Raw genomic sequence first — 22,867 nt, 5'->3', positions numbered from 1 at the left:
TTGCAGTGAACCCGGTAGTCTACTTTTAAAATCTATGCAGTTTAAAGGCTTGAGATAGGTTTAGTCAGGAGTAGTGACACACAGCAGCATCGCACTGCCAAAATCTCTCCTCCGCCTGCTAGAGATGCCACAAGCTGAAGTAACGGAGGTGGGAGGAGCGCAGCTACCAAGGAAGGTTGAGCAGCACACGCCCCCCTCCCCAAGCTCGATCTGCCCCACAGGAAAAGCATCATCCGGCCCAGCAGCCGGAGGAAACCGCCATCAGCGGCGCCGCTTAAAAATGCATGCCGGTCCGAATTCCTGGGCCTCCCAGGACTACATTTCCCATCTGCCTCTGCATCTTTCGCTCCCGACCCTCTCCCTCCCCCGGTTTTGCGGGCGGGGTGGTGCTGTTCGCTCGGGTGGGCGGCTGGGGAAGGGGGGGCGGAGAGGCCGGCTTGGCCTCGCCTGCCTGCCTGCCTGCCTGCCTGCCTGCCTCGGACGGTGCAAGGGCTGCAAGGTGGCGGCGCGCTTCGTCAGGCTGCAGCTGGGCTCGGGTAAGGGAGTCTGCAGGAGACCCGGTGGCCGCTGAGCAGGAGCCATTGGGCTCCCGCGCAGCTGAAGGACCCGAACTGGGGAGCGCCGTGTCCGGGGGGGGGGGGGGCTTGCCACCTGGAGCGCCCTGCTTGCAGGCCAGCGGGTTGCACTTTGCCCGGGGCGGGGGGCATCCAAGCCGCGCCTCTCGCCGCTTTCCCTCGCCTGCATGGCCTGCAGCTTCGGAGGTGGAGCAGTCCGGCCGCTCCGGGGCGCCTGGAGCTGGGCAGGGCGGGTGGTTTGCTTTCGCACGATGTTGGCCTTGGTGGGGTGAGAAGGGCCTGGCGGGCATCTTCGCCTGGTGGCTCCTGGTACGCGTGTGCTTGGCCGGCGAGCTCCAGGAGCCAAGTAGGTGATCGTCTGCTAGATGTGCGGGGGAAGCAGCGGCTGGTCTCTGTCGGGAAGTCTGCTGAAATCCCGGCAACTCGGTAATGTGCGGAGGACTAATTTCCTTTCAAGGCAATCCGCACGCTTGTAAATAGGACGGGGGTTCTTATTGTGGTCACCCAAACAGCTCTCCATTGACTGGGAGCTTGGCTAGCTGGACCCTGACTCTGCAACTGGTGGCCAGGGCAAATATCTTCTCTCCCTGGAGGTGGCCACCCAGGTCTTCAACACAGATTTGGGGTGCGGGAGGCAAGGGGCATAATCTCTGCTGCCTAAATATGTATTTATTGTATTTACTGTGCATTTATTTCCCAATCATAAAAAACCCCACCCCCACCCCGTTCTTGTCTGCAATGATGACAGGAACCAACAGGTCCCGTGAGTGGATGCAGTGAGGAATCTGGGGGAACATTAGTATAACTGAAACAAAGGGCACCAGACATTGTTTCAGATGAACTGTAATAGAAGCAGAGATGAATAAAGTTTATTCCACATTTCAGTCTCCTGAAATGTTTGCAGCATGTTAAGGACACATCAGAACAGGAACTGGAAGTAAAAACGAGAAGCAAATAATGGAGCAGCAAAAAGCTCCAGGAAAATTATGCTTGGAAAGGACTGCCACAGCAAAAATAGCCACAAGGGGGTGAGTTGTACTGCGCTGCAAGTGAGGATTACAAAGAAAGACAGACTTTAGTCATCACTGTTTTTCACATGGCAAGAAATATTTTGTATTTTCCAGTGATAACAGTGTAGTTAGGAAAAAACAAAGTGTTAAGACGTACATTGGAAGCATGATGTGCACCAAGAACAACTTCTTAGTATAAAAGACGCATTCTTCACTTAAACCTGACATTAAGGAGAAAATCTAACTGAAAAAAGTTAAATTCCAATGGCACACTTACAGTGAATAAAGTTTTACTGTTGCGTGCACGAAAGCTTATACACAAAAGCGTATACAAGAATAAAACGTTGTTTGTCTTAGAGGTGACCCTGGATTCACATCTAAAGCTGTTAGCAAACACTTGTGAACTCTGGAAGTTGTGTGGATTGCTTAGTGAAAGACTTCATGCTGTGTGGCATAAAGTCTGACAGAAAGCCAGATTACTGAGAGAGATTAAGTCTAGAATATGCAGGGGATGTAGACCGTTGGTTACAAAGCAGTTGCAGTGACCTATAGGCAGTTGAAAAGCAAGCAAAACCTATAGAGAACAAAAGTACTATTAAAAAGAGCAAAATAAACCCTAGCACTAATGGAAAGCTGTGAACAGAAATAAGTTTCCTAGTGATGTATTTAAAAACCTGCTATATGTGGTGCTGGTCATAGCATCCAGGATATAGGAAACAATGCAACAAATGTGGCAAATATTAATAATTGTGTTTAAATGTATAAAACTAGAAAGCAGAGATATGTCTAACTCTGACTTGCAAAATTAACAAACATCAGTAATGCACAGTGGAAAACAATTACAAATATTTCTGACAAATATAATCTGAATAGCAGATACTGAGATGATGTATCTGCTAAAATTACAGTGACTAGATTTTGATACACAAATTGTAATTGGGTTTAAGGCTCATGACTAATGTAAATGTGATTTAAAAGTTAATAGAAACAGATGTAGTGGAGCAGTAGGATATTAATTCAGATTAGAAAGTCATTTTCAGAGCCTAAACTATTTACGAGGTTAAAAATAAACTCACAAGTAATTCATGTGTTTTGTAAGTGGCCTATGGGATTCAGCTTTGTGGAAAAATAAAGGTGATGCCAACATTAGATGAGGATTTTTTTCTGTCCAAGAGATGTGAAACTGTTCAGTTTGAAAATAATGCACATATGCCATGTTGGAAACACAATATTCAAGACATAGGTGAATCTGAGAGGCTGTAGTTGAAATGTCCCGTCCAAAGGGTGATCTACATTGATTTCTAAGAGAAGATAACCTTTGCTAGACAGAAAACATGGCAACAGTGATACCATTGGCCCAAGATAGTGTGTTTAGATATCAGTTTATGAAATTGCTTTAGGCAACTAGAAGAGCTACAACAAAAGTTCATGTATAGAAGTGTTATATTAGGAAGACAACCTGTGAAAGTCCATACATACCATTTCTTCAGGATTAGATGCAGTGTTGTAGTAGACATGCTCACTTTTCTTGTTAAATCTGTAGTACATGCTTCCAAAGCTCTGACAGTTACTCAAAGAGCGATGTGTTTGCATGTTCAAGAACTTACCAATCCATTGGAAAAGTGACTGTGTAAGCAGATCTCTGACTATTGGAGCCAATTATGAAAGACTCTTTTTATCTAATGTTCCTTCAAGTATCCTATAACATCTACAGAATTATCAGTCAGTACAGTGGAACCTCGGTTTTCATTGGCAATTCGTCCAGGAAACCTTGTCGAAAACCGAAACTGACGAAAACCGAGTTTTTGTCGCGAAATTAGCATGTGCGCACTGATGAAAACCAACGAAAACCGAGGCAACAAACGAAAACCGAGGCAACTTTTCACTGAAGAAAACCGAAACCAATGAAAACCGACAGCAACGATAACCAAGGTTCCACTGTAATTGCTAATACTTTGTTCAATGCATGTGCAGGACAAGAATAAATTAGTCTGGAGGAAACATTTTGCTATACATTTGATAATATCTTAGTTGCCAGTCTCAGAGCTGAAGCTGAAAGAATCTGAAGCTATCACTCCCAGTTAAGGATTTTTAAAATCTTAAATTGCTGTTTTGCAGGATGACCCTAAAGAAAAAAAAATGAAAATTCCAGAAGACAACTGTGCTTCTTGGGCTGCAGACAGGAATTAAACATATAAAGCTACCTTATTCATTGGTCCATCAAACTTAGTGTTTTTTGTTGTGACTGGTGGAGGTTTTCCAGGGCTTCAGGAAGAGAAGGATCTTTTTCGTAACTGACTGGCTGTGGTCCTTTAATAGATTTCAGGATCTGAGCCTGGGAATTTCTGCCTGCCCATATAATAAGACTTAAGTAGCAAATGGCATACATAAGTGAGTAGGGAATGTAAAAGGCAGGACTTGAGAGGCTGTTTATTGTTTATACCTATATGCTCAAAACAAGGATTTGGGTCATTAATGTACCAGATGTCTAACCTTCAAAATAAAACCAGAAAGAACTGATGTTGCCACACAAAATAGCAAAAAGGAATTATCTTTGTGTTCCTGTTGGTTCTTGCCGAAAATCTATATCAAGTAAATGAGTGATCCAACAATGCAAATCTATATTTGCAAGGCAAGGTATACCAGAAGAGATTGTGAGGGATGATTCCATTCAGTGTTTTTGTGCCAGATATTTTAGAATGTTGCTGAAGAACAGTCTCCTACTATTTCAAGAGGCAGAGCGGTAAGGACTCTTAATCAGAGTTTTCTAAAGCGGACAATCTAATTCACAAGATCTTCAGATGCCTGAGGTCATAAGTGATGCCTTCCTTGCCCATGTGGAAAGCAAGTTGCTGTAACCCAGGTCAGATCATGGGTGAAAGAAATCTTTTGTTATCACTGGAGAGAAGCCTAGAGACTATCCAGCTGTCCTTGCCCATGTAAGAGATGCTTCCAGGACATGAGTGAAGGTGGCTTGTCCTGTTGGCTTGTTCTATGCACAGTCCTGATTTGGTGGTATTTTTAGGAAGCCTGAAATTAACATATTTTGACAAAGGTCTCTCTAACCCTACTTGTTCCCTGAAGAGCTAAGATCTCATTAGGCTCAGGTCTGAGAAAACTAGAAAATTGGTACCTGGCTGAGAATCCAGCCATCTCCACATCAAGGCAGCAAGCTTAGTCTAGTTCAGTGGTTCTCAACCTGTGGGTCGGGATCCTTTGGGGGTCGAACGGCCCTTTTACAGGGGTCGCCTAAGACTCTCTGCATCAGTGTTCTCCATCTGTAAAATGGATAAATGTTAGGGTTGGGGGTTACCACAGCATGAGGAACTGTATTAAAGGGTCGTGGCATTAGGAAGGTTGAGAACCACTGGTCTAGTTTAGTGAGTCTTGGGACTGTGTTGTTGGCAGTAGACTGGACAGCAAGCTTGACAAAGATGCTGTTGGATGGCTGAAGGAAGGAATGGGAGGCCAGGTCTATAGACTAGGAAGTAAGTTGATGCTGAAGGAATGCCAAAAGTCTGTAAAGGAGAAAATATTGCATTATGACGTGTGAGTACGAGGTTGAGTTTTCTGGCATTTGCCATTTGAAACCAGTTTCCTGGCAGCTTACTGCAGCTGCCCACTTAAAGGGGAGAGCAGGAGGTCACCCTGTACTGGTTTGTGAAACTCTGAGTCATGATGTTATCTGAGCCAGGACTGATTCATGATGGTATCAAGAGTGGTTGAATGAAGAACTGTACACATTAATGCTGTTGATTTGAGACGGGACTATTGTGGCTGACTTATGACAGTGATGGCAAACCTTTTCGAGACCGAGTGCCCAAATTGCAACCCAAAACCCACTTATTTATCGCAAAGTGCCAACGCAGCAATTTAACTTGAATAACCCCCTCGAGCAGGGGCCAACCTGCTGTAGCCTCCAGCAAGTCCCACATGTGCCGCTCTGCACCTCTCTAGCATCTCTGCCGCCTCGCAGTGGCATAGTGGCTAAGAGCAGTGGCTAAGAGCAGGTGCATTCTGATCTGGAGGAACCGGGTTTGATTCTCCGCTCAGCCGCTTGAGTTGTGGAGGCTTATCTGGGGAATTCAGATTAGCCTGTGCACTCCCACACACGCCAGCTGGGTGACCTTGTGCTAGTCACAGCTTTTCCGAGCTCTCTCAGCCTCACCCACCTCACAGGGTGTTTGTTGTGAGGGGGGAAGGGCAAGGAGATTATAAGCCCCTTTGAGTCTCCTACAGGAGAGAAAGGGGGGATATAAATCCAACCTCTTTTTCTTCTTCTCCCCCTCCCCCCCCCCTCGGGCAGCAGCCACCTGGAGCACAGGCACCAGGCTCGCCAGCCAAGTCCTCCCTGCTCGCTGAGGTGCACGCACCTCAAGTCCAGCAGCCCAGGCCAGCCTAGATGTGTGGGGGGGTACGATTTCCCCCCCACATGACGAACTCTTGTGTGCGCGTGCCCACAGAGAGGGCTCTGAGTGCCACCTCTGGCACCCGTGTCATAGGCTCGCCACCACTGACTTATGATGATGCTTCTTTCTCGTGTTTTGGCTTGCTGGTGTGTTTGCAAAGGACAGCAGAACCTGCTTCCACTGAAGCAAAGCTTGAGATAGGCTACAGAACGATCTCTGCGGTGCCTTTGCTGATCCCCACGAAACAGATGTTGTCTTTGTGGCAAATCTTGTTACAGTTCCTTCTCTTCCTGCTTCTCTTCCAGGAGGTGCTTTTTGATGGTTCCAGTTGGAGGTTTCTGCTGGTAGCTGGTGCCCATCCGAACCTTCCCCTTTCCTTTCCTTTCCTACCTTTCCTCTCCCCTCCCCTCCCCTCCCCCCAATCTGATTTCCCCCCTTCCCCCACACACCTGTTGTGTACTTGCACACACTAATGACAGCGTGGATCGTCCTCCCCATTAGCCTCTCTACCTTCTCGATTACTGGAATATGGATTGTGTAAGACTGACTGTTTACTTTGTCTGGGGGTTTTTTTTGCTGTCTGTAGAAAGGGAAAGAATGTAGGGCTACCTTGTGGGTTGTGTCAATTAAGCACTGGGGTTTTCTTCTCCTTCTGAGCTCTGTCCGGTTGCTACAAGAACCTGCCTTGGGGACTGTGCTGGAAGGCTGGCTTTCCCGACGATACCATTAGACAAAAGTTGTCATAAGCCAAGACTGCTCTGCCTTCTGAGGGTGCAATTGGCTTCAAACTGTAAAGTATTTCTTAATAATTTCCTGCTAGAAATTTCAAATGAGGGATTTAACCCTTCCCACATAGTTCTAGATTGTTCTCTTGCTTTGTGTGGCTTGCTTATCTGAATATATTCCCAAAATATCTGGGCATATCCCTGCTACAGCACACATAAGAACATAAGAACTAGCCTGCTGGATCAGACCAGAGTCCATCTAGTCAAGCACTCTGCTACTCGCAGTGGCCCACCAGGTGCCTTTGGGAGCTCTCATGCAGGAGGTGAAAGCAATGGCCTTCTGCTGCTGCTGCTCCTGAGCACCTGGTCTGCTAAGGCATTTGCAATCTCAGATCAAGGAGGATCAAGATTGGTAGCCACCTGCCTTTTAGTGTTATTTAAAGGTCACAGGTGTTCTATACTGATTGCTGTAAGGCAGCATATCAATGATTTGTAGAATTGACCCACCTTTGTGTGTGGAGCCAGCTCTTCAACATGTTTAATGTTTATTAATGCTTCCAGCAGCAGATGTGAATGCCGTGCTTCCTGCTGCTGTCTAGCATCAAGGGGATATGTTTCCCCTTGGAGAAATAGCAGCAGCTGTTTGAACGTGAAAGGTACCTCCTCCCACAATTTCACAGCAAAAATCACATTCCCAATGAAAGAGGGATTCCTCGTTGTGGCAGCTTCACAGTAGTAGGTTGTCTTCATCTCAACAAAAAAAAAAATCAGAAAACTAGGTGTGTCCTTAACTTACCCTGCAGTTCCTTTTTGCAGCCATGGAGAGGAACTCTGTATGTGAAAGGGGAAGCGAAAGAACCGTTACAAATGTAATTGAGATACAGCTCTCCTTTTCAAGATGCGTTTACTATATATCGTAGTTCAGGTCGTTGAGCCTGTTCCATTCTAAGGGATCAGTGGGAGCAATACTATGCTTTGGTTTACAAGAGAGCAAGATTAATTCTTCCGTACGGTGCTGTCGTCAGGCAGCTTGCGTAAAATGCTCTGGCTCCTAGGCCCAAGTCAAGCTTTGGAGCCTTGGTGCGGTTGCTACTGGCAATCGCTTTGTGCAGCAGTGGGAAAGTCACCTTTCTGGATCACATGCAAAGAGCTGGTGCTGCGCAAGCTGCCTATACAAACACGTTAATATGGGAGAGGAGATTCCAATGCTCGTGTAGTCACAGGAGCCCTGATCCAAATGCGAGGCATTTTTGGTACAAAGCTGCTAATCATCTCTAACCCAGAAGGCTACAAGCCTGAGGGTACAAACCCTGTTCTGTCTTGGCATTTTGGGCAAGTTGCTATGACGTGGTAGATTGTCGAAGGCTTTCACGGCCGGATTCAACTGGTTGGGGTGGGTTTTCCGGGCTGTGTGGCCATGGTCTGGTGGATCTTGTTCCTAACGTTTCGCCTGCATCTTTGGCTGTCATCTTCAGAGGTGTATCACAGAGGGTTAGGGTTAGGAACAAGATCCACCAGACCACGGCCACACAGCCCAGAAAACCCACCACAACCACATGGTAGATTACTTGCCAGAACCAAGGACAAACAGTCTCTGTGACTGTGACCAACACCCCTTTCCTCTTGTCTGAGTTAGTCTAGCCTTGATGACTTTTCACACTGGGAAGATTGCTCTCCAGAAGGAAGCAGATTTCCTTCCTCCTACATAGTTATGTGTAGAAGCCTGTAAGGAGGGGCAGGAATTGGGAGCAGATATGCAAGCGGAAGATCAAGAATGACTCGTCTAGAACTAGAGATAGCTATCAAAACTGAGCTTCTGGAGACAGCAGAGGTCCAGAATATTCTGGAGGTCAAAGGTGGTATTCCCAGAGGCACATCTGGGTGAGTTTTCAGGTTTTAAAAATCCCAAAAACTGGTTTGAGAAAACAGCTGCTAGGGTCTTTCTACAGCTGAAACTTTCCCCTAACATTTTTCTTGGTGGAATCATCCAGCTGGAGATGTGTGCATTTTACTGCAAGGACTCCTTACACTGGGAGGAAGGTGATGAGCCTGGAATCCCTCGTGTGTGGAATGACTAATGTGTTTCAGCTTCTATGAACAAATCAGCAATTGTGTCTCAAGACAATTGGCTATGTAACTGGGCCCTGGAAATCACAGCCATCCATTCCAAGTCAGGACTCCAGTGGATTCCCAGGGGAAGGGTAATAGGATTCCTTCCTATCACCTGCTAGGCTTGCCATCTTCCCCTAAGCTTCTGACATGCACTGATCTTTTATCAGGGGAGGAGGGACAGTTGCCTCCTTGAACTGGTCCTAACACCTTTTCAAAGCACACAGCAGGCCTACTGGTGGTTCAGGGAGCAGAGGAGACACAGTTTTGTCTCTGTTAACAGTTGGGCAGCCTGAAGAATTCACTATTGACCTTGGCCCTTATGGTCATTAGGAAGTCTCTCATAAGCATGAATTCTCTGTAAAACCTAGTGTATGTGTATCCTAGATGATGTTATTACATTCTATTTCAGTGGAACTCATTCCAGAGACATTTTGTCTGCTTTTAACTAACAGAGTGCGTTCAACCTTGAAGAATTAGCTTGGAAAGGTTGGTGGGGGGTTATTCTTTGAACAATTGTTTTTCACCTCATCCATTATACTGCTATTTCAATGCATGCTTGCTGCACTCTGGTTTAATCATCAACCCTCCCTTCTGCACAGTAAGTCTTGCTGTTTCTGCTCCTCACAGGTATGCCATGGCAGTGATGAATCACCACGTATGCCCTGTTGAGAACTGGTGAGTCTTTTCACCAGGCAGATGGATAAAATCCTGTAAGACCCATTGTATTCAATGTGTTTGCCTTTTCCCTGAGATCTCTACAGCACTAATCAAAATGTTCTAATTGTGTTGTAGGTCCTACAATGAGTCCTGTTCTTCAGAACCTGCCAAGCATGGCTCCCCAAAAACCTGCTGCACCTTGGAGGATATCCCTTTGATCAGGTGAGGAGGAAGGAACCTTGGGATCTTCCAAACAAGAGGGGCAGTGTTCCTGCATCCCTAGGGACGAGCTAGTTCTCGCTTGGAGAATAGCTTGGGTGCAGTAGTGGCAGAAGCAGGTGTTAGAGGGTCATAAACTGGGCAACAGTTTTGGGGCTAAGTGCAGTGGTGGGATCCAAAAATTTTAATAACAGGTTCCGATGGTGGTGGGATTCAAACAGTGGCGGTGGCGCCCACACACACACCTCCAGTCCCTATTGGGCAGGGAGGTTGCTTTAGTAACCCCTTCTCGGCACTCAGAAAAAATTAGTAACCACTTCTAGAGAAGTGGTGAGAACTGGTTGGATCCCACCTCTGGCTAAGTGCTTTCATGCTGGTTCTTCTTGACCTTGCTAACCACTTGTGTTTTTTTTCCCTTCAGTAAATGTGGCACTTACCCTCCTGAAAGTTGCCTCTTCAGCCTTATTGGAAATGTTGGGGCTTTCATGGGTGAGTGCTTCGTCCTTTTTGTCAACCTTTGACAGCTTAACTGGGAAGACAAAAGCTGGCCAGTGGCACTAGCCCTAAGACTAGTCATTCATCGGCCCTTGCAACTTGTTGGCAGTGTGTCTCCTCTCTCCTCCCTTCCTGAAGTATTTACTGCCCAGGGAAGGTTCCCAGCTGAGCAAAATTTTCCAGAGTAGGTGCCAGATCTTCAAGGAGAGTACAGGAAGTCTCATTGCAGAGGAAACTGTAACGACTTGGCAGTTGACGCTATACTGACCTGTGAGACTTGAGCAATCCTGCCTGATTGCTCAAGAGGCAGAGGTGACCTCCAAGAGGCATGCTGAAGTCTGACAAAGGGCTTCCTGGAGATATTCTTGTCAGCGTCAGGGCTGTTTGGATGCTGAAGAGCTTTGCAGGCCAGGGGTTTTGTTTTCAGAAATAGAAATGTTAGTTGCTAGTGAGACAAGATGCACATTAAAATAATAAATATTGCTTTGACAAAAATTGTTGACTGAGATTCTCCAGGTAACATAGGATGTAATCCAGTTGTTGTTAAACATTCAGTAGCTTCTCTCCCCACCCACACACACCTTGAAATCCACAAAATGTGCAAGGCAAATAAACATACAACTCACTAAAGACAGCATGAATGATTTCCGTGGGTGGCACTTTCCTAAAGGACAGTGTGAATCTCCACCTTATGGTACTATCAGGAACTTCGACCTGTATGCTGCAGTTGTGTTTAGTTCTGTGAGAAAAAATGGAAGAGTATAAGCAAGTCAGAAACAAGTTCCCTAAGAACTGCAGAATTAATTAGTAAAAAGCAGTCTGAAGATGCAACTAATTTGAGGGTTTTTTAAATGGTCAAAAAAGTGTCCTCACAAATCAAGCAATTTTAAAAAAAATAACTACCTTTTTTCAATACACACTTTGGGTAGGTGATATTATGAAAACACACAAACACAGAGGCATGGACAGACATTCTTTTGAAACTTAACTTTCAGTACTTAAAGTCTTTTCCCCAAATGCTGCTGTTTTTCGTCCAATTTAAACAGTTTACAACACATATAATTTTATTTACTATTAGCCACCCTTCTACCCTGTAGGAATTCAAGGAGGCTTACAATGCAAACAACAACAAAACGCAATAAAATATGTTAAAATATTTGAAAAATAAAATTCATAAAAAACACTAATTTCAACCATTTAAATCTTCAATTTAAAACTTTCAATGGGCAGAAGAACTAGAACTTAACAGATGTCATCATGAATAAAACCATCTTCAGCTGCCACCTAAAGGTTGGGGGCCAGGCACACCTTCCTGCAGAGGCTGTTCCATAATTGTGGGGCTGCCACAGAGACATTTACAATACCCTGTCTGTCTGTCTGTCTGTCTGTCTGTCTGTCTGTCTGTCTGTCTGTCTGTTTGTCTGTCTGTCTGTCTGTCTGTCTGTCTGTCTGTCTGTCTATCTATAAAAATATTTACTACTTCTCCAGAATCTGCTTCACAGCTGTAACTCACAACTAAAACAATAAAATAACGAGTTTATAGAAACAAGCCAAGTATATAAAAATAAGCTAAGCTATTAAAAACACAAAAGCGTGCCTTAAATTAGGTGATAGCTCTAATTAAGTCCATAAAATCATGGGCTGATTCCACATGGGCCAAAAACAGCGGTGTGAAAACGATGAGAAAATGATGTAAATCTTTTTACACCGTTTTAAACCCTTTTGCACCGTTTTCACACCCCTGTTTTTGGCCCATGCGGAATCTGCCACAAGCTTTTTTTTAAAAGATGTAGAAATGTTTTTGGTTTGTGAGAGGCTTGTAACCTGGGCTCCATGTAACCTGCTAAATGCCTGGATCACATGCCTGCTAAATTAAAGGTCTAGACCACAGGTGTCAAACTCGCGACCCTCCAGATGTTATGGACTACAGTTCCCATCATGATGGGAACTGTAGTCCATAACATCTGGAGGGCTGCGAATTTGACACCAAGGGTCTAGATAAAATGTTGTCTGAGGATTAGGCACCAGAATCACAAAGTACAGGTTAAACTGCCAGGCAGTGTTGTGAAAATCTATATACATTGTACAAAACAAGCAGATATGCAGAATTCTTTAGTTCCGGCTGCTTTGTATCATGTATTTTAGTCTTGCAAGTCTTGGGAGAAGCAAGGACAGTGAAAATTTAAAACAGCCGGCAACCCTATTCAGTCACCTCCTTGCTTCTGAGATTCTGCCAGTTATTTGCCATGCATTTTCAAGCATGTCTTTGCCACTGAAAGGTGTTTTCTGCACCTTTCTGTACTCTCATGAAGTTGCAGCACAGCTTGTGAGATGTTAAAAAGACCACCACTCTGAAGGACCAACCCCGCATGCGGCTTTGCTTTCTTTCGAACAGACTTGGAGCAGAACCTCTGGGACTCACTTCCCAAGGATTCAAACTGTCTCTCTTGCTTCCCCCAACAGTGGTGGTGATCTGTTGCCTGCGCTATGGGCAGCTGATAGAGCAGAGTCACAACTCCTGGGTGAACACCACAGCACTGATTACAGGCTGTACCAACGCTGCAGGCTTGGTCGTGGTTGGCAATTTCCAGGTTGGTGAACGGGGGCGGGGTGTGATCATCATGCCCGAAGCAGCAAAGCAGTCTCTATTTAGGAAAGTTATTGTGAAGTCCCTTCTCATCTGGAGTGATCCGTTTCCCCTGTGATTTGGGGAAGCAGAATTTTGGTCCATGCCAGAACAGAGAGCAGTGGAGGGGAAAGCTCCTGGAATACTTGGTATCTACTGAAGGAAGGTACTATTGCATCCCATCTTGGGGAAGGAGGAAGTTGTAGCCTCCAGAAAGGTGATTTCACCTTGAAGTAAGGTGAGTGAATCTTGGTTGCTTTTAAAGGAGTAGGCAGAATAGACTTTCTCTTCCGCATCTATCGTTCATACTGTGCTAGAAGAGGCACTAATTTAATTGTATGCATCAGATCTCAAGACGAGGCATAAAAGGTTTTGTTCTCATATGATTCTGTTTGGCCTAGAAAAGACACCAATTCTGCCCCCAGTTTATGGGAAAGTTTGGAGGCAAGAGTAGAGCAAAATGCCTTCAGTGTCTGTGTTTGGGCTTTCCCTGTGCTGTAGGTGGACTATGCCAAATCTCTTCATTACATCGGAGCTGGTGTTGCCTTTCCAGCCGGCCTGCTCTTTGTCTGCCTTCAGTGCGTCCTCACCTATCATGTTGCGGTCTCTGCCCTGGACTTCTGGATGGCGCATCTCCGCGTCTTCCTTACTACTGTGGCCTTAATCTCCCTTGTCCTCAGTATCCTTTTCTGACAGCGTGTGCCCGGTCACTTAGAGGGGGAGGGAGCGGGAAGGAGAGTGTTGTAACTGGGGAGGACTTGCATTGACCAGAGGTTTCCATTCTCCTGGGTGAGCCTGAAGTACCTTCAGAGTGAAAAACCCCACCTCACATTCTTGGCACATGTGAGGAAACTGGCTGTGTGGCATCACATGAAGCTGTAGCATACCGAGTCAGACCATTGTCAAGACCACTATTATCCCCTCTTGACAGGCAGCAGCTGTTCAGTCTCAGGTCGTTTTGGTCCCGGCCAGAACAGACAGGACAAACTCCTAGAATAGTTGGTGTCTATTGTGAGGTTGCTACCACATCAGTTTAACTGGAGATGCTCTTGGTTACTGCTGCATACCACCACCACCACCCTTTGCTTATGGCCATCACATGAATAGTTGTAGCTAAGAGTGCTGTTGTGCTTCAGACAGTTTGGGGTGTTGATCTATTTCTGGGCAAAGGATAGACTGGGAGACAAGCAGAAAAGGATCATATTTTCTGCAGTGTCTGGCCAACATTCAGTAGGACCTCATTCTTGTGCTGGTCCATTGCTTCAAACAAGGGTTTGAGGTGCTGATCTGTTTGTGGCCAAATAATAGATTGGGAGCCAGGCAAGCAGACTCTGTCTGTGCTGGCTCCTTGCATAGAAAACCCCCATCTTGCCATCCTAGCAGTAAAATACTATATTCTCTACAGTAACCAGCCAACATTTTGCTGGACCTCATTTCTCCAGCCTTGCTTTGGCATGCCATCTGCTTCTAGTAGGAAATCGAATCTTCCTGCCTGCCCGTCTCCTTTTGCAACTCCAGAGCCCTCCTGCCTTTTCTTTAACCCCAGCTGTCAGGTGGCATCTTCTTCATCCACGAGAGCTTCCACCTGCAGCATCTGGCTGCCATCTGCGAATGGCTCTTTGTCATCGACATCCTGGTCTTCTACGGCACTTTCACCTACGAGTTCGGTGCCGTCTCCAACGACACTTTGGTGGCTGCGCTGCAGCATGCGAACAGCAGGGGGTGCAAGTCCCCAGGGAGCAGCAGCACCTCCACACACCTTAACTGTAACCCTGAGAGCATTGCCATGATATGAGGGAGAGGCAGGGGAAGGCTTTCTTGGAGTCAGCTGCCTGTCTTTCCTGCTCCTTTTTTCTCCCAGTGGGGGAAGAGGGGCATCTTCTGGTGGATTTTTGTACCAAAAGAGGGGGGTTTTTTTTCATTAAGAAAAAGTATTACTGCTGCCAACGGTTCCTTCACCCCTTCCCTCAGAGTGCCACTGCCCAGCTGGGAGCCAGAGCCTGTTTGTATTTAGGTGCTGGAAGGGAGATGTGCTGCAAAACAGCAGGCCTCTCAAGGTCCCCAGCTACAGCTTGGATGATGGCAACCTTCCCTTCCCATCTTTGCTGGGCATTGCTATGGTAACTATCATAGGCATGTCTGCCCAGAAGTCCCGCTTATTGGGGCTTACTGCCAGGGAGGGATCGTGGCCTCAGCTTTTTACTGCCCCTTGGAGCTAGCAATCCAGTGCCAAAGGGAAACTGCTGTTTCCAGTCTCATTATAAACAGTGCCTGATTCCAGTTTCCCAGAGAGCAGGGGCCAGATTTTGGCCACCTAGGCTTTGGGGTTGCTATTTGGGTGCCTGTAATGATGGCTGCTCATGAGAATATGATTGGGTCTCACTGCCACTCCCCACTTACCTACCTTCTCAGTGTAAGTACAGGACATAACCAAGCTGCTACAGGAATGCAGGAGATGCATATAGTTCTAATGGCAAAGGCTGCTCACGCTCAGTTTGGGTGGGCGCCACATCCCCAGCATATGGGAAATAGTTATGTTTCCTACCAACACACAAACCACGATGCCTCACACACTGCACCTGGAGTAAAGACAAGGGACAAGGCGGGGCCGTGCCACAAGCAGAAGGACAGACCCTCCCTCTCGCAAAACTGTGTCATATCCTGTATTTCCTGGCCTCTCCCATAGCGGGTTGCCAACTGGGATGGGCAATAAGAATGCTTCTGGTCCTCGGCCTCACGTGTCTGAGCCTTTTTGTTTGGGTGAAATGTTCGGATATTTTTTAGAACTTTTTTATATATCTCTATATAAAATGTGTATAAAGAGAATTGTATCAGAGCTGCTCTGTCCTGTCTTTGTGGGGAGGAAACAACAAAAGGGGCACGTGCCTGCAGCATTGCCCATTCCATTCTCCGGGGCTGTTTCATCTACTGTTCCTACATGCCCTGCGCACAAAAGGAGGAATCTAGAGTTGGAGTGAGAGTGCAGCCAGCAACAAAATGGGCTTTAGCTGGCCTGAAGTGCCCCAAGTAGTGACACGTTCTTATGGTAACTAGTGTTTGCCTTTGATACAGCCTTTAGGCTGGAGTGACTGCTTTAAAAATCTAGTCCTCTGTGATGCGAACCAAATACTGGAATGGAAAAGGCAGCAGGAGTGTTTGTGTAGCTACTCCAGTGTCAATCGGCTGAGTCTCTGGCATTCACTTCATGTCCTAATGCAAGTGAAAACATCACCAACTCATAGTTTAGGCACAGTCCTGCTTTTTCTAGAAGCCAGAGCTGATAAATCCAAGCGGGAGGACTGGCTCTAGGGCTCCTTGTCGCTTTTTGCACACTTCTTCCAACCTTGCCTACAAACTGTTGTCAATGCAGGCTGTGAAATTTTCAAGGTCCTGAAGCCAGGAGTTAGGAGTGAGGGTGTATTTTATGTACACTATGAAAGGGGAGGTAAGTTATTCTACTGAGGCTCACAGCCCAGCTTTGCTACAGGAGAACTCTGCAAACAGACATTCCCAGAACACTGGAGCATACTTATACCATGCTTCTAGGCCACCCCTGCAACACCTAGAAGGCAGCTGCAAAAAATACATCCCTCAACTGCTGTGATGGAGAAAAGGCAGCAATCATGAGGACAAGGCAAGAGAAATTGGGCAGACGCCAATAGGAACCCATGCAAATTTCTAGCATGGCTGTGCTGGTTTCTAGCCAACTGGAGTGTAGCTACACACAAAAATTAACTTCGGGGCAGTTTGGCTGCCAAGATAACCAGTCAGGTAGGTAAGCCTTTCACTAAGTTCTGTTGTGCTGCCTTTACATAGCAACACAAAAAGGTAGGCCACATAGTGCTGTTTGCAAGATCAGCTGTTCTCGTGTGTTTAGGGAGCATCAGCTGCAGGGGTTGCCTTTTTTCCTGGGGTTATCAGCTGCATTCATTCTTAATTCACAGCTCTTTTGCAAGCGTCTTCATGACATATATAAATGTATATGCAAAAGGGGAAGGTACACACCAAAGTGAAAATGAAGAAAACTTGTACCAACCAGGCTACAATAATGACTTCAAAAATTAGTTCTCCCACTGGAGTAGCAATTTACTTATAGGTAACCAAAATAATTTTACAAACAGTAACAAAATGTTTTGAAAAAATTGTTTACATTCTTTTGGGAGAATGTAAACAATTTTTCCAAAACATTTTGTTTGTAAAATTATAACATTATTTTGGTTATAAGTAAATTGCTACTCCAGTGGGAGAACTAATTTTTGAAGTCATTATTGTAGCCTGGTTGGTACAAGTTTTCTTCATTTTCACTCATATATAAATGTATAGCATTATTTGACGGAGCTAGTGACAAATTCGCCTCATAGCATCTTCACTGATCAGAAAAAAACAATGTATTGTCAAACGCTTTCATGGCCAGACTCAACTGATTATTGTGGGCTTTCTGGGCTTTGTGGCCGTGGTCTGGAAGATCTTGTTCCTAACGTTTTACCTGCATCTGTGACTGGTATCTTCAGAGGTGTATCACAGAGAAAAGTGTGTACTTTTCTGTGATATATCTCTGAAGATGCCAGCAACACAGCCCGGAAAGCCCACAACAAACAGAAAAAACAATATTCACAAACATGGAATTCCGGGGGGGGGGGGGGGAGTTGGTAAACAAACACCACCCTATAGTATGTGAAGGATGCTTCACCCAAGATGAAGCTTCCAAAACAAAAACAGATGCAACTATACCTGCACATAACTGCAGTATATATGGAAAGTTATATATGGAAAAAGGTGAAACTAGTTTACTGAACATAGTGAATTCATGAGATTCACCCCGTTTGCAACAAATGTACAAGAAACACTGATAAGTCAACCTAGGGCAGCCTTGTGTCATTCGGGAACAAGAGGCAGAAATAGGAAGAAAGGGGTCTTTGTGTAGGGGAAACTAGTTGTTTATCCACTTCTTTAGCTCCCAGAGTATCCCAAGCTGGTTTCCATTCTTTCCAGGGGAGATGGGGGGGGGGGGGGACTTTTTTTTAAAAAAAACACTCCTCAACAGATTTATGGGAAAGGATACAGAAAAGCACACCATGCAGGGAATTTAATAAACATGAAGAAATTTATCCTGGAAGAAGACAATGTTTCCATGCAAAAAGCCCTTGGCTAGAGGAGGAATTCTGTGCCAAGGGCACCCTGGTCCTTGCCAGCCATGGAAGAAGCTGCAGGTAATCACCCAGTGCTGCGGTGGGAGAGAGAGTACGGAGGTCTCGAGGAATGGCTTTGTCATGTATACATCGCCCCATGAAGATACTCCAGTCGATGTGCCTGCTGTTCCCTCCGCATCTGTTGCACAAAAGCAAAAGTTCCAGATGGATAACTGCTAGTCTGTGGTAGTACACCAAAATTGGACTCCAGACTAACTTTGAAAGCCAACAAAATTTTCCTGAGTATAAGCATTTGAGAGTCAAAGCTCACTTCATCAGATACAAACAGAACAGAATCATATTTGTATCTGACAATGGAAAGGTGTGACTGACAATTTTTTGTTGGTCTTCAAGATGCTACTGGACTCAAACTTTGATCTACAGAAAAAGGGGGACAAATGTTAGGTTTCATCACCACCACTCCGTCTTGGCACTCTAAATGTCCTCTGGCACATGGCACAATCCTGGGGCTGGACAGAATGGGGTAACTTAAAATTTATTCCACAAAAAAGGGCCACATGTCCACACAGTGGCATTTAGCTAAAATATACAGAAGGTGTCAGAGTGGCAGTTTCAACTTTACCAGCTCCCCCAAAGTTTCTCCACATTGACACACAATAGGAATCCATAGGAGAACTCAGACACAGTTGCACCTTGTTGCAACTTCCCTTACATGTATCCTCAGTTCTGCAAATATTTTTACAGCTCTTCCAGGGTCTTCTTTCTAAAGTATTATGACATCATCCAAGCCACCTGGAGCAGCAGTGGCGTAGGAGGTTAAGAGCTCGTGTATCTAATCTGGAGGAACCGGGTTTGATTCCCAGCTCTGCCACTTGAGCTGTGGAGGCTTTTCTGGGGAATTCAGGTTAGCCTGTGCACTCCCACACACGCCAGCTGGGTGACCTTGGGCTAGTCACAGCTTCTCGGAGCTCTCTCAGCCCCACCCACCTCACAGGGTGTTTGTTGTGAGGGAGGAAGGGCAAGGAGATTGTCAGCCCCTTTGAGTCTCCTACAGGAGAGAAAGGAGGGTTATAAATCCAAACTCTTCTTCTTCTTCTCTTCTTTAATAATACATTCTCAGCATGCACATTGCTTTTGAATGCCCAGCATAATTTTATAATAGGCTGCAAAATAGGTCAATGGTTGCCAGAGTAGCATTGCCTAAGACCATCTTGCTGGGTTTACGACAGATTACAGCAGAACGGTTAGCTTGCCCAATTCACAGCTCAGATGCTTAACCAATACTGCACTCTCTCTCTCTTATTAGTGTATAGTGTATTTACAACAAACACTGATGCAGAATACAATAAAGGCATTGTTAGGGAGGTGGACAGACTGGCCCCAAACATGTACCTGCATCTTGTTGCCTCTGTAACCTTCCCTCCTTCAAAAGGATGATGTAGGTCTTTGCAGGGAAACACCTATTATAGTTCCTTAAAACTCCATGGATTGCAGAGGACCTATATCTAGACACTTCCGTGAAAAATAAAGTGAGCCTGTAATGTAGGCAATATCTTTAACTAAGGAAGCCAAGAGACAGTGGCTTGTTTATTCCTGCCTGCCTTTCTGGTTCAAGGCTAAGGTGAGCTTTGAACTGAGCTCTGCCAGAGTTACAGCCCATCACTCACCTTGTCCTGTTTGAACTCCTCATACGTTTCATCATCAGTAGGCAGTTCATACCGACAGAGGGGGCAGGAGTTGGTCTGGGCAAGAAAGGAAGACTGAGCATCAGACTCCAGGAAATACACCCCCCACCCCCCCACAATCAGTGTTAGTTAAAAGCATCTCCCTGTGCTGGTTCTCACCTTTCTAAGCCACGGAAGGATACAGTCTGTGTGGAAAAAGTGTTCACAAGGCATCTTCCTGACTACCTCATCCTCCTCAAATTCTAGCAGGCATACAGGACACTTCAGCCCTGGAAAAGTGCAGAAAATAGATGTGGAAAGAGGGAAACAATGATCTCAGCAGGTGGAATGCTTCCACTATGATGCAGAATGACTATTTCAAACTGTGCTTCAAATTCGCCTAAAAACTGGGTTCTAAGATTACTCAAATGCCTTCTGTAGACCTTATGCAAACCATACTTTAATAAGAGATCATCTATGCACTTGAACACGCCATGTTTTTCCCTGGAAATCAAAGCCTTTTATAGAAACACCAAAGATCTTTAAAGTATATTTGTAAACCCATGAGGAATAATACTTGTGAAATGTACAGGTTTTAAAGCGGCAATAATGTATTCTGCTCTTTATTCCATAGAAGATATTTTATTTTTATTTATTTCAATGTACCCTGCCTTTCCCCCCCCCCGGTTGGGGACCTAAAGCAACTTATATTGCTCTCCTCAATTTTATCTTCACAATGACCCTATATGGGTTGAGAGTAGGTTGTTGGCCCAAGATTACCCAGTGTGTTTCCAAGGCAAAGTTACGAATGGCTACGAAGGAAGTACTCTGTTTAAAACCCATCCTGGCTTCTCCAAACCCATCCCTTATTTTATGCGGGGTGGATTTTATTTGCTTCACGGAAGGCCGAAGGAGGGGCTATGGCTATGCCAAGTGTTACCCCGGCCAACACTCAGATTGGTGCTCTCCAAGGGGCCCGGCGAAGCACCTACCGTACCTGCGCCTTCCTGTAGCGGCGTCACCTGCACCGCAGGAAGGTTCTCGACAACCCGCCTGGAAGCCGGAGGAGGAAGGCGGTGTTCCCAGTCGTCACCCTGCAAGTCGCCCAGATCGAGGTCCAGGCCATGGAAGAGAGACCTGCGCGAGAGCCACAGTCAAGAGGTCGCTCCAGAGGCTGCAGGAGAAAGCGTCAAACAGCCTGCGGAAGAGCCCGCAGCGACCCGCAACCTCTCCCCAGGGGGATCTACCATCATCCCGCCCGCTGGACACCCCGGGCCCGGAGCTTCACGCGGGGAAGCCAGCCAGCTCACCTGGCCAGCTCCAACAGCGCCCGGCGGTGAAGGGTTTCCGGCGGCCCGGAGCCCGGCTCGCAATCGTGCTCCTCGAAATAGGAGGCCATGGCGCAGCTGCAGACCCGGGGACCCGAACCCGGCACAGGCACGACTCAGCAAGTTGCGATTCGGTTCCGAATGCGGCTGCGTAACTTCCCACACGGCGATTGGCTCGTGCGGGTTCTAGGGACTGCGCCCCAGAGCCAATCAGGCCGAGCTGAGAGGCGGTCCGAATCCAAATGATAGTTCACCGGTTCTAGATTGATGATGCCGTTCCATTCTGTGGGCCTGATCCTGCTGCCGTCTTACAGGAACGGAGCTGTAAATCTGAGCAGCCTTTTGCATTCCCTGCGACCCAATTCAGGGGGCGTCTGCTGGAAATAAATCTCTATTTCTATTGATGGACCTTTCTACCAAAAGCCGGCAGAGAACTGCATTCATACTCATGCGTGCCTTCTTTTACTTCTAAATTGTGGTGCTGGACTAGGAATTCTCACGCTGTGAGGCTTGCTGGGTAATCTTGAGCCAGCAGCCCTTTCTCAGGCTAGCCTACTTCACAGGGTTGTTGTGATGATAAAATAGAGGAAGGGAGACGTGGGATATAAACATCTACATCAAAGTCACTGAGGCGGCTAACATTAAAAACACACATAACATTAAAAACATGCATCTTAAAAACATTACAACCAAGCAAGAGCATATCATTAGAACAATTAAAACCAAAGGTAAAATACATATATAAAAACAAAAAATTAAAACATAGAGCAGAAGGGATGGTTCACAGAGGAAAGTGCCAGATGAAACAAAAAAGCTTTATGTAACAGAAAGTCACAAACCAGAGTCCCTGGGATGATTTGCAAAGTTTGGGTGCCACAACCAAAAAGCCCTTACCCAGGTTGGCACCCACCTAATCTCAGAAGATGGGGGCATTCAAAGCAGGGCCTCTAAAAATTACTGTAGTGGTTGTGTAGGTTTGTAAGAAATAGGTGGTCCTTCAGGTATGCTGGTCCCAAGCCTTTGGCTTTAAAGGTCGCCACCAGTATCTTGAATTGTGCCCAGAAGTAGATTGAGAACCAATGTAGATGGGTCAAGACTGGAGTGATATGGTGGTGGCATTCTGTACCAACTGATGTCTCAAAACACTTTTGAAAGGGCAGCCTCAAGCAGAGTGCATTGCAGTAACCTAATCTAGATGTAACCAGGGCATGATTAAGTTCAAGCAACAATGCATTCTCCTGACCAGACTGGGATGTAATACCAGAAAAGAAGAGAAATATCCAGTGTTTTTGTTGCCATTTCCCGACTGTCTATGGTATGTGGTTCCTGTTTTGTTTTGTTTTAAAAGAAAGCAAGCTATAATATCTTGGGATGGGACTTCTTTGTCATCCTGTAGGATCAGCCATAAAGTTGCAGTGAATTGGCTTGCATGGGTTTTAAAAGTTAACTGAGTTAAGGAGTTTACAGGAACAAAATAAAACCTTTAGAACTTGGCTGGGAGATATCCATTTCTGGTAGAATTCATAAAACTTGGTAAACACAGTAACAGGCAACATCTTCATGGGAAGATCCCTTCCAAAGGGTAGACTAGGCAGGAAGGGGCAGATGCTGCAACAGGAATATACACAATCCAGGCCTCTATGTTGCTCACATGGTAATAAGGTTATGTCCTATATATGGTCCCCCAATCAGTTGGTTTGCGGGGATGCTTCCTCAGAAGGAAACTACAGTCATTGCTACACCTGGGACACTGGGAGAGATGTTTGCTGAGTCTCAAATGCAAGAAATGTACATGGCCATCTCCACCCATAAGACTAGCTCAGATCACTGTGGCCCACAAGTTACATTTGTAGGTTTGTTTCAACTTGAGCATGGTCACAACCATGGTTGTGTCATG

At 45.9% G+C, this 22,867-nt stretch overlaps 2 protein-coding genes across 2 annotated transcripts; one reads left to right on the top strand and one right to left on the bottom strand.

The window, feature by feature from the left end:
* The first annotated feature begins 342 nt into the window (after nucleotides 1-342).
* On the top strand, nucleotides 343-15,664 carry TMEM150A (transmembrane protein 150A). The gene is made up of 8 exons (XM_048512717.1): nucleotides 343-536; nucleotides 6,300-6,531; nucleotides 9,459-9,506; nucleotides 9,624-9,710; nucleotides 10,129-10,196; nucleotides 12,666-12,793; nucleotides 13,330-13,507; nucleotides 14,382-15,664. Exons 2-8 carry the CDS (start codon nucleotides 6,467-6,469, stop codon nucleotides 14,621-14,623), a joined length of 816 nt encoding a protein of 271 aa, XP_048368674.1. The 5' UTR covers nucleotides 343-536; nucleotides 6,300-6,466; the 3' UTR covers nucleotides 14,624-15,664.
* Nucleotides 15,665-17,913: 2,249 nt separating this feature from the next.
* On the bottom strand, nucleotides 17,914-21,137 carry RNF181 (ring finger protein 181). Its single transcript, XM_048512720.1, has 5 exons — nucleotides 20,953-21,137; nucleotides 20,640-20,779; nucleotides 19,823-19,932; nucleotides 19,646-19,720; nucleotides 17,914-18,156 (listed from the first exon to the last, which is right to left on the bottom strand). Exons 1-5 carry the CDS (start codon nucleotides 21,039-21,041, stop codon nucleotides 18,097-18,099), a joined length of 474 nt encoding a protein of 157 aa, XP_048368677.1. The 5' UTR covers nucleotides 21,042-21,137; the 3' UTR covers nucleotides 17,914-18,096.
* Nucleotides 21,138-22,867: the final 1,730 nt, after the last annotated feature.

Source organism: Sphaerodactylus townsendi, linkage group LG12, assembly GCF_021028975.2.
Source record: "Sphaerodactylus townsendi isolate TG3544 linkage group LG12, MPM_Stown_v2.3, whole genome shotgun sequence".
Classification (NCBI taxonomy): Eukaryota; Metazoa; Chordata; class Lepidosauria; order Squamata; family Sphaerodactylidae; genus Sphaerodactylus; species Sphaerodactylus townsendi.
The sequence above is the reverse complement of the archived record's forward strand: the minus strand, read 5'-3'. Positions and strand labels throughout refer to the sequence as shown.

What these genes read in the sequence shown, in the direction of transcription:
- TMEM150A (XM_048512717.1), top strand. Translation starts at nt 6,467, where the DNA reads ATGACAGCGTGGATCGTCCTCCCCATTAGCCTCTCTACCTTCTCGATT. An exon ending in GTATGCCCTGTTGAGAACTG is followed by an intron (nt 9,507 to 9,623) that starts GTGAGTCTTTTC and finishes ATTGTGTTGTAG; the next exon opens with GTCCTACAATGAGTCCTGTT. An exon ending in CTTAATCTCCCTTGTCCTCA is followed by an intron (nt 13,508 to 14,381) that starts GTATCCTTTTCT and finishes CCCAGCTGTCAG; the next exon opens with GTGGCATCTTCTTCATCCAC.
- RNF181 (XM_048512720.1), bottom strand. Translation starts at nt 21,041, where the DNA reads ATGGCCTCCTATTTCGAGGAGCACGATTGCGAGCCGGGCTCCGGGCCG. An exon ending in GCCGCTACAGGAAGGCGCAG is followed by an intron (nt 19,933 to 20,639) that starts GTACGGTAGGTG and finishes GCACTTTTCCAG; the next exon opens with GGCTGAAGTGTCCTGTATGC. An exon ending in AGGAGTTCAAACAGGACAAG is followed by an intron (nt 18,157 to 19,645) that starts GTGAGTGATGGG and finishes TTTGTGCAACAG; the next exon opens with ATGCGGAGGGAACAGCAGGC.